The 10,809-nt window shown below is 47.1% G+C and overlaps 1 protein-coding gene across 1 annotated transcript in view; it reads right to left on the bottom strand.

Moving 5' to 3' along the window:
* The window catches only part of SLC34A2 (solute carrier family 34 member 2), a 14,949-nt gene that overhangs the window by 3,042 nt on the left and 1,098 nt on the right, over positions 1–10,809 (bottom strand). Inside the window, exons 3-9 of the mRNA XM_007448805.1 lie at positions 10,160–10,288; positions 8,511–8,654; positions 6,968–7,079; positions 3,837–4,032; positions 2,958–3,053; positions 2,407–2,527; positions 1,094–1,261 (exon numbers count right to left, since the gene is read on the bottom strand). Coding sequence (XP_007448867.1) covers positions 1,094–1,261; positions 2,407–2,527; positions 2,958–3,053; positions 3,837–4,032; positions 6,968–7,079; positions 8,511–8,654; positions 10,160–10,288 — 966 coding nt within the window. The remainder of the gene's footprint in view (positions 1–1,093; positions 1,262–2,406; positions 2,528–2,957; positions 3,054–3,836; positions 4,033–6,967; positions 7,080–8,510; positions 8,655–10,159; positions 10,289–10,809) is intronic.

The raw sequence follows: 10,809 nt of genomic DNA, 5'->3' as shown, positions 1-10,809 counted from the left end.
AGAAAATGTGTGTGTGGTCCCCCCCCCCCCCAATTCATATGTTGAAACCCTGACTGCCTAATGTGATTGTATTAGGAAGTGAGGCCTTTGGGAGGTGATTAGGTCATGAGGTTGGAGTCCTCATGAGTGGATTAGTACCCTTATAGAAGGCAGAGCTTGCTTCCTCTCCACTCTCTCTTCCATGTGAGGACACAGTGAGAAGGCGGCCATCTGTAAACCAGGAAGTGGGTCCTCACCAGAACCCAACTGTGCTGGCACCCTGACCATGGACCTCCCAGTCTCCAGGACTGTGGGAAACTAAATTTCTGTCGTTTAAGCCACCCAGCCTGCAAGAATTTGCTACAGCAGCTGAATAACGACAAAGCACTCGGAGCATTCAGACCTCTATCTTTCCTCCCGTCCTGGTCTCCCAACGCTGCATACCCTCCACCTTTGTTTCCACCTAAAAGAGCAGTGAGGATACGAAGCAGCTTGGAAGCCCTACAGACCCCGCCCTCGGCACCACCAGCACAGGATCAGGCCCTGCACAGCCGGCAAGCATCCAGGGCACGGGTACTCAGCTCACCCTCATGACAACCCTGAGAGGTAGATATCCTCGGCCCCATTTCACAGGGAGAGTTTACAGGGTATATTTTCATTGGCCAGGACGCCATTCTCAGCAATGGAGTCTGACTGCCTGCCTCAAAATGCTGACGTATTTATCCAGAACCACATTTTCTTCCCAAGAGTCGAAGGGAACTAGGGACCACGGTGGACTTCTGTTAACCTTTTCCTAAGGTATCCTGACAGACCCAGTAAAGGGAAACTGCCAGGAAGGAAGGCCTATCTCACAGCTCTCTGGATTTGAGCTGGCTCTCTCTCAGGACCTTGCAAACATCTGATGGAAGCCTGCGCCTTCTCCCCAGGGTCCACCCAAGACACTAAGGAAGATTTCAAGGGTGAATGGCATCTTAACTTCCACAACTTAGCAGAGCCCAGAGAGAAACTCCGTGCAGAGGCCACTGCTAGAGAAGAATCAAAAGGAGTGCCCCTGGAGGGACCACAGTGACACACTATCCCCTAGAAGGTCCAGAATGGAGGGCAGTGTGCTTACCAGTGTTGATGGTCTTCTTGATGACAACAGCTACCTGCCCCCTGAGCACAGAGCCCAAGAGCTTGACAATTAGGACCAGGCAGCTACAGAGGACCAGCAGGGAGACTACCAGCAGAATGGTGCCCACAACAACATCTGGGAGGTTGAAATTCACGAAGATGTGCTGGCCTGGAGAGACCACAGAATGCCCTCGTTAGGAGGGCCACAGATTGCTGCTTATTCCCCAGCATCTTTCCGTCTCAGAGTAACAGAATCTTGGTTGTCAGCTTGACACACAGCAAGGCAGCCCAGAATAAAGACCACACTTTCCAGCCTCCCTTGCAGCTAAGTATAGCCCTGAGGCTATGTTCTGGCCAATGGGATCTCATGAGGGTGAAGATGTAGTGAAATCCAGGGGCAGACCCAGGTTTCCAGCCCCATTCTTCTGCCTCTAAATCCCATGTTGTGTTTTAGTCATGATAATGAGGATGCCTACAACGAAGTATTTGAGGAGCAAGGTGGGGTAGGATGGGCAAGTCAGAGTGGGAGCTATTGTTAATTATAAAACTCCTTGTGTTTTTTAAAAATCCCTGTGTGTCCCCATGATGATTCCAGAAAAACATGCTTATATCAATGGATGTATAGAACCTAGAACACGGGAGGTGATATGTTCACTTGATCCTGTGAGGTAAAGCACACCTGGAGTATTAAGGTATATGGCTCAGAATTAATGTGGGGTGCACGGAGAGAAGGAGAAGCAGAGATATGCAAATGGGTATATAAGGAATTAATAATTAGAAGAACTAACGTCAGGCCCATAAAAGAGTCCAGAGGCAACAGTATAGCTTCTTAAAGAACTGGAGCATCATGCAGGCTCACTGCTTTGTTCAGTGCTATAGCCCTGCTATATGGGGCCTGCTGTACCGGACAGACTCATGACTTGAGGGTGAATGTGTTCTGTGTGTGCCCCACATCTCCTTCAAATCAGGCTGCCATCTCCCTAGAGGTACTGCCAAAGGGATACTGAAGCACATAGAAGGACCACTCTGGTATCTGTTGAGGAGTTCTGAATCCGTCTGGAACTGCCAGAGGAACTGAATACCAAGTCCTACTTCTGCCCCTTACGGGGGGACCTTGGGACTGTCCCCTGTCCCTAAGCCTTAGTTTCCTCCGCTGTGAAAGCTCACAGCTCATTGGCCAGTGTAGGACTGGTGTTCAGTGAATCTCACTGCCCTTCTTTCCTTCACTTACTGGGGCTCCACACAGATAGGAAACACCTATCATCACCCCAGACAGCCTGTCCTGGCGGCTGATGCTCTGTGAGCTTCACTCACACTTGGCAAGGTTCTCCTGGTGGGTCATGTTCTTGATGGTCCAGGTGTGCAAACCATCCGTCCAACAGAGGGAAGGAGAGGTGCAGTTGTCAGGCGAGGGGACGGTGACATTCCTCTCAGTCTGGGTGGCAAACATGAGAAATGCTATGTATAGTCCATAACACTCATTTCTGGTGGGGAATGGCAGGAAATGCGAGGCGTCAGGGGAGACCCATATCAATTCGTGCACCGTAAGTATGATGAATTGCTTCCATGGGTCCCTCCATAAATGCAAGCAAGGAGGCAGCCAGAGGTAAGCCAGGAGACATGAAAATAACAAGCCAGGAATAATGGGTCCATGATGTGGGCTGGTTCTGTCTGTCCTACTGTATAATGTCTGTCCATCTAGCATTCAAGGACTTAAGGATTCTCACTGGCTAGTTTTGATTTTTCAGGAATCCCTGATTTTTCTTTCCCCTTACCTTTTATGTGCCCAATCTAAATGCAAGATCTTGCTTTATCAAGTATAGACACAAGCGTTCACCCACCCAGCAATATTCTCAGAAACTTACCGTGCTGGTAAAAGTTTTACACCAAATCTTGATCATACTCTTGTTTTTGGCTGTTTCATCATTCATTGCAATTTGGTTGATAACTTTTTTATCCAGCTGAGGAAGGCAATGGACAGAAGAGAGTCAGCACGTTCTCAGAACTGATGTGGCACAGATGTTAAGCTGTTAAAAGGGGCTGAGGATGTGAACTGGACTGTGAGGGTGTGAACTGCACTGAAAGGGTGAGCTGGGACTCACTCTATCTGCACTCTCAAGGCAGAGCACAGCACCCAGATGTCAGGGGGTGCTCAATGAATGATTGTATGAACAATGAACCTGTATCTAAGAAGCATGCAGTAGATATTCATCAGATGACTGAATGACAGAAGAAAAACAGAAGGTAAGAGTGAAAGGGCGAGGTCCAAACTGGCCCCTTCTCCCCAAGGCAACATCCACAAAAGCCTCCTTTCATTTATTTCAATAATATGGACAGACCCCAGTGAGCAGAGGGGTGAGATGGAAGGAAAGGCAGTAAACTCTTCCTCTATGGCTGGGAGCAGGGTGCTACTTGAATCAGTGAGCCCACGGGTGCTGAGGCCAGTAGTGGGAACAAAGCGCCCAGGTGGCCAGTAGAGAGTCCTTGAGTCTAGAGAAGGACTCACCCCCGCCACCTGCCCCCATCCTAATAAAGATGATGCACTTGTTGAAATCAAAGAGATAATAACGGCCAATTACTCCATCTCATCGGGTGTCCCTGAAGTTCTGCCTCCCTTGGCTTTTTTCAGAGGCAGCCAAAGAGCAGTTTTTACAGACCCTCCTCCATCTCTTCCATCCCAGCCCGGTGAGGGGAGAGCAGGGGAGGGTGTTGGGGCCTTTTGTCTCTGCAGGAAGGCGAGTTACCTGGATAATGAGCTTCGTGAAGGGATCTGTGATAACTTTCAGAAGCTCCGGGGCATCCTCTCCATTCTTGAAGTTGAAGGATTCCACTACCAGGTTGGTCAGGTGCTCCAGGTAACGGGTGGCAGCCTCCAGAGGCAGAAGCACCAACACAGACAACCAGTTGAAGAAGTCATGGACGGTGGCCCCTGCAAAGGCCCTGCGGGAGGGGAACCCCATCCCGAGCCAGATTAGTCAACAAGCGATTGGGCACCATCTAGGCAGGTCATCACTTCTATCACCGGCCAGGTGCCACCTATCTGAGTGCATAGAGGTATACAGTCTCACTTTTGTTCTCACAGCAATCCCCAAAGTGAGTGGTATGAAGATCCCCATTCAACAGATGAGGAAACTAAAGGCCAGCGAGCACGGAGGAATTGAAGACCACTGCAGAAGCACCGGGTCCAGGACGCTTGTCTCCCACTGTCCGGCAGAACCCTTCCCACCAGATCAGACAGTACCCAGTTTGCTCTGCTTGGGGAAAAGGGAACTAGATGTGTTTTGGCTGCAATTATTAGTTCACGGAGCACTGTTTGAGAAAACTTCATCAAGACCAGTTTCAAATCATGCATATGGAAGACGACCTTCCTTTTGGAAAGGTGGGGGCCAGTATGAAGGTTACCATCAGAGCCTTCTACACAATTGAATTCTTAATTGTAAGACCTTGAGACCTTGATCAAATATTTGAACAGTCTCTACAGAAAACAAAGCTAATATATACTACAATTTGCATCTACCAGACAAGGTTCACTGATTCCCCCTGAATTCCATCTTACCTATCTCCAGATTAAAAAAAACTCTATAGTGTTTTTCCCTCAATGAAAAAATGTTCCTTTAAAAAAACTCTGCATGTCAAGAAATACCCAAAACAAATAGAAGATGGGACATGAAGGGACAGAAGCTATTAAACACGTAGGGGGAAATGCTTAACTTCACCAGTAATAAAAGAAATTTGCAATTTATTTGCAAGTACAAATTTTCACATTCCATTTTAACTAATATTTTACAAAGTTAACTTATCCTTCCTGGAGAGGGTGATTTAGGACATTTTCATACACTGCTGATGCAAAGTGATACAAATATTTCTTTGTAGTTTGGCAAAATGTTTAAAGAGCCTTATAGGTGTGTTTGATACAGTAATCAATCCAGGAAAAAATTACCAGGAAAGAATGATACATATTTCCAAAGATGTTACTGAAAGCAATCTATTTAAATATCCCAAACAGGGGGTGAGCTAGGCCAATTATATTCCTATGTGCAGGCACTTTCATAGATCGTATATTTATACATCCAGAGGTAAAAATTAGCGTTAACACTGAAAAGAACCCCAAATTTCCAATAAGAAAACCTGGATCGAGTCCCAGCTATGTCCCTCAGTGAAGTTACTTAACCTCTTTGTGTTCCTATATTAATAAAATGGGGCCTAGAAAAGTCTGCTTAGCTTCTTGAGAAGATCAAATTAGCAAACACCCTGGGTAATGTGTATTATTATTTAGACCTCAGAACATTTCATCAGGGTCCAGACTTTAGCCACGGTTGAGGGAAAATGAATGTCTCTGAGGACATTCACTGCCACCCATGGATGAGGGATGGTGTTAGCTGACCCCCAGCCAGCCAGTCATCCGTCTGATGCCACAGATGTCTGATGACGTCTGATGCCACAGTTGAAGTATAGTCGGTGTACAATATTATATTAGCTACAGGTGTTCAATACAGTGATTCACAATATTTAAAGGTTATACTCCATTTATAGCTCTTATAAAATATTGGCTATATGTACCTCTTACTCCCCTACTCCTATCTTGCCCCTCCCCCTTCCCTTTCCCCACTGGTAACCACTAGCTTGTTCTCATATCTGTGAATCTGCTTCTTTTTTGTTATATTCACTAGTTTGTTGTATTTTTTTAGATTTCACATATAAGTGATATCATATAGTATTTGTCTTTCTTTGACTTATTTCACTTAGCAAAATGCCCTCCAAGCCCATCCATGTTGCTGCAAATGACAAAATCTTCCTTTTTTGTGGCTGAGTAGTATTCCATTGTGTGTGTGTGTGTGTGTGTGTGTGTGTGTGCGCGCGCGCGCGCGCGCGCGTGAGTGTGCATGTGCACATCACTCTTCCGCTCATCTCTTGATGGACACTTAGGTTGCTTCCGTATCTTGGTAAATAATGATGATATGACCATTGGGGGGCATGTATTTTTTCAATTTAGAGTGTCTGGTTTTTTTGGATGGGGACTGTTTCTCTATTTTAACAAGCTGTGAAAAAAGCCCATCACCAGTTAGAAGAGAGGCTGGGAAATGTGCTTAATTTTCACATGAAACTTTTGGAAGAAAAGGGTTTCCTTTGCCTGTATTTATCCTGCCCCATTTTTATTTTATTTTATTTATTTATTTTTTTGTGGTACGCAGGCCTCTCACCATTGTGGCCTCTCCCGTTGCGGAGCACAGGCTCCAGACGCGCAGGCTCAGCGGCCGTGGCTCACGGGCCCAGCCGCTCCGCGGCATGTGGGATCTTCCCGGACCAGGGCACGAACCCGCGTCCCCTGCATCGGCAGGCGGACTCTCAACCACTGCGCCACCAGGGGAGCCCTATCCTGCCCCATTTTTAGATCTTACACATTCACAAAGGCTCTATGTTGCCTTTTATTGGCATGTGAGTGAAGAAGAGAAAGTGGCATGGGTTAAGCTGGCCAAAAATGGAAGCTTTAGGAGGTAATAATTATTTCTAAGTGAGACAGTAAATCCTATTCTAACTGGCCTTGCTTTACACCACAGGTCAAGCTTCTGGCGAGGACTTGTATTCAGGCAGCCCTGACTGTGTGCCAGGCACCTTGATAAGCATTTATCTGTATGCTGTGTGTTAACTCCTTTAGACAACACGGCAGTGATAGATACTATTATCCCAGCCCTGCATATCAGGGAGCTGAGTTTAATCAACTGATAAGTATGTGATCCCAACCCCAGCCATAGTCCACTGTGTCTTATTTCTAAAGAGGTCTAGGGATAAGAAACATGCTCTAATGTTAACGGTGGTTAGGACAACCCGGTCAACCCCAATGGGTGGTGGCAAAGGCTGATGCTGAGCCTCCTACCTTCTGAACTCACTCCGGTCTCCTGCCTGCATGAGCGCCACAATGGTGTTGGTGATGGAGGTCCCAATGTTGGCCCCCATGATAATGGGGATGGCAGCCTGCACATTCAGCACTGGAGGGTGGAAAAAAGTAAGTTATCAAGTTAGTAAGTTGAGGAAGGCAGCTTGGCCATGTTCCTGGTGTGGCCCAAGGCAAGCTGATCACATTCAGGCTGGCAATCCCCTAAAGCATCAGTTCTTAACCTCTTTAGGGTCTGTACCTCGCTGTGAATCTGACAAAAGCTTGGACAGCTCACTATAGAAATATGCACATGTACCAAAAAATAAAAAATAAAAAAATAAGTAAAACATTTTACTTTCTGTAAAATATTGTTCAGTTTCAATTTCTAATTCCTATGGATTAAAAATAAAATCAAACTGTGAAATAAAAAAAAATTTCAGCACTTAATTACAGGGAATTCAGAGTCTCCATAAAGCCATTTTGTGGACCCCAGTTTAAAAGTTTCTTTCTAAATTCCCGTCCTTCCTATTACAGATGCAAGGGTAGCTTAAAAGAGACCAACAAACAATGTGTAAGGACTTGTGTATTTATTATGGCAAATTTATGGCAGTATAATTTCTTTTTCTAACAAAATTAATATATTGCCACATGTTCTAATATATGAAAGTATTTTGAAGAAGTAATGAATAACTTTTTCTAATTTGGCCTCCAAACGTTCTAGTTAATTTTAGCTAAAATGCTGGTTTGGGCTGAAAATTAACCAGTTCAAACTGTCCACCCCAGAGGGTCTGTCTCAACTTAGCCAGGGCAAATGTTGAACAGGTTTAAGTTGGGAACATCAGCTCCCCAAGCTCAGTTGCCCCAAAGCCAGTGTGTGATGTGATTACACGGTTTTATTCTTAGCCCTGACAGTGGTGATGGAAATGTTCTAAATCTATGTGGTCCAATATGGCAGCCGCTAGCCACATATGACTACCGATCCCTTCAAATATAGCTCTTGCAGCCGAGCAGCTGAATTTAAGGTTAAATAAAATGAAATAGGGAGCTTCCCTGGTGGCGCAGTGGTTAAGAGTCCGCCTGCCGATGCAGGGGACGCGGGTTCGTGCCCCGGTCCGGGAGGATCCCACATGCCGCAGAGCGGCTAGGCCCGTGAGCCATGGCCGCTGAGCCTGCGTGTCCGGAGCCTGTACTCCACAACGGGAGAGGCCACAACAGTGAGAGGCCCGCGTACCGCAAAATAAATAAATAAATAAATAAATAAATAAAATGAAATAGCCACATGTAGCTAGTGGCTGCTGGACAGGATAACACAGTTCTAGAGAATTCAGAATTGAGTCTTCAAGCTTTGGGGCCAATTTTCAGACTCAGCCATGGGAAGGGAAACAGGAGACTGCCTATGATCTAAGCTGGAACACATCATAGTTAGACAAGATAAGAAGGTAATGGTGATAAGCCTGGATATATTCAGAGTAAATCCCAGCCTCACCAGCTGAACAGGGAAATGCCTGAAATGTTATCTGGGCTCATGGGTTCTTGGACTCACATGAGGAGGCCACCATGCTGACGACAATGGACGAGGAGGTACTGGAACTCTGCACCAGGACAGTCACTAGCACCCCGATCACCAGCCCCGCCACAGGGTTGGACATGATGGAATTGTTGCTGAAGAACTGCCCGGCCACCTTTCCTGAAAAACAAACCCATGGCCACGTGATGGGGGTTAGGTGGGTGCTGAGTAACAGAAGTCTCCGGTCAAGACCAGCTGGCCATAGGTACCAGCCTCCAGACTTTTATCTTGGGCATCTTGCTTCCTCGGGCTTCTCCCCAGTGCTTCTCTGATGCCCTGGCTCTGCCTCTGTGACCTAGTTCCCCATCCACCCCTGTTCCTCTTGTTCCTCCACCCCACTTCATCCTTCAACCATCTTTCAACCACTTTCCATCCTTCAACCACTTTCATCAGCAAGTCCCCCTCTAGTCTTCTCTTTTCATGAACCTGGCCTCAACTCTGTACTTGGCCCAATGAGTGCCAGTGCATCTCCTGATGCCCTCATTCTTGTCCCTGGGATGTATGCCCAATTCAGAAGATTTACCCAAGTGGATCTTCTCATTCTTTTCTATCTACCCCCTTAGACCCCAGCCCCTAGCCCCAGCCTATAATTGAATTCTGGGAGTGTCATTTTTGAGAATGTGCCTCTGAGACCATCAATCCACCCTCCAATACATTTTTTAAAAAAGACTGAGGCCCAGAGAATGCAGAGTGGAATGACTTGTCTGAGATAGAGTACAAGGCCCCTTACTGATGCTGCCTTGGACCAGGGGGACCAGAGTGGCATCCAGCAAGTCGGTCTGCTCCTCACACTTTCCCAGTTCTCCCAGGTCACAAAGATGAGTTCTCAAGAAAGGCACCAAGGGGTGCAGAAACCTATGGTCTTCCATGTCACCGGATCTGAGTTTAAATCCCACTATGCCAATTATGGCTGTGAAACTCAGTGTGGGGCGGTGACCTTCTTGAGCCTTGGCCTATTCCTCTGTAAGTGGGAAGGACTTTTGGGATAGAATGTTTAAGACAATGCCCCTGGAAGTGCCTACCTCAGTAGGCATTCAAAGTGTTGGCTCTTACTGTTGTCACCCATCAGGGATGCACAGGTGACCAGGTGTATGGTGATTACACTTCAAGGTCCCCTCACCCTCCATAGCCACACTCAGTGGTGGGAGGTGTTTAGGCAACTGCTCTGAATGCAGATCCCCTAGCACAGGACCCCTATCCTTCTCCAGCAAAGGGCCAGCTTTGATTTTTAGCAGTGGCTTTAGCCTAGGAACACTCTTATTCAATAATCCCCTCAGGTGGGGAAGCCCAAAGACAGCAGGGATCCCTCAGATAAAGCTTTAGGTCAAACAGCTTCCTGTCCAGTGTTCACAGACAAACACATGGAGCTGATTGCTTGGCCTTGGCTCTAGCCCTGGCTCTGGCCTAAGCCACTTCAGCCAGCCAGTCATAGCTCTTTCATGGGCCTCAGTTTTCCTTTCTGTAAAATGGGGGCATGACTTCACAAGATGATCTGAGGTGGCTTCCAGTCCTAAAATACTCCAGGAGGCTGCAGCTGGAGGGGGCCTGCTGAGTTGTGACTTTCCAAACCAAATTCAATGAGAACACCACCCCCAACCCAGACCTTTGACCTCTTCCATCCATACCTCCAACCAGCTGGAAGGCATTGCTGAGGACATCCAAGGAGCACACGAAGAAGTAGAGAAATACCAGAAGTAAAATAAATTTCCCAATCCCTTGGAAGACACAGAGAATCTTCCCTTTGGTGTCTCTCTCTGGGGGAGGGGAAAAGGCATGAAGGCTCTTAGTGTCTGAAACACTGAGAAGTTTGACAATGAGTTCGGAACTCCCCCACCTCCCCTCCCAGCCAGGCAGCTGTAATCTTATGGATCACAAGACCTAGAGATGGGATGTGTCCACAGCTGCAGTTTTCAAAGCAATTACCACTGTACTCCATTTAATTGAAACCTGTGGTGAAATGTCTCTAAAGCATTTGGCTCTGGGAGGAGGGGCCAGTGGGCCCTGGGGCACACACAGGCCAAGCCGGGCACATGCTTTTGCTGGGCTGAACCAGGGTCACTGATGAGCCGTTAAGAGCACTTGCCCCTTGCTAAGCGTGGGGTCAGAGATACTGGCTGTCCTAAGCACCTTCAGAACCGCACAGAATACTTTCTACAAAGTGGCCGCAAGGCAGCCATCACAGCCTCCATCTGGGAGGGCTTGGGCCCTCATACATGCTGGAAGGCTACCTCCTTGGTGGCTGTTTTCGACACTCACTTTTCAATTTTTTTTTTTT

The sequence above is a fragment of the Lipotes vexillifer genome, unplaced genomic scaffold (assembly GCF_000442215.2).
Source record: "Lipotes vexillifer unplaced genomic scaffold, Lipotes_vexillifer_v1.1 scaffold100, whole genome shotgun sequence".
NCBI classification, from domain to species: Eukaryota; Metazoa; Chordata; class Mammalia; order Artiodactyla; family Lipotidae; genus Lipotes; species Lipotes vexillifer.
Note: the sequence above shows the minus strand (reverse complement) of the source record. Positions and strands in the feature narration are given on the sequence as shown.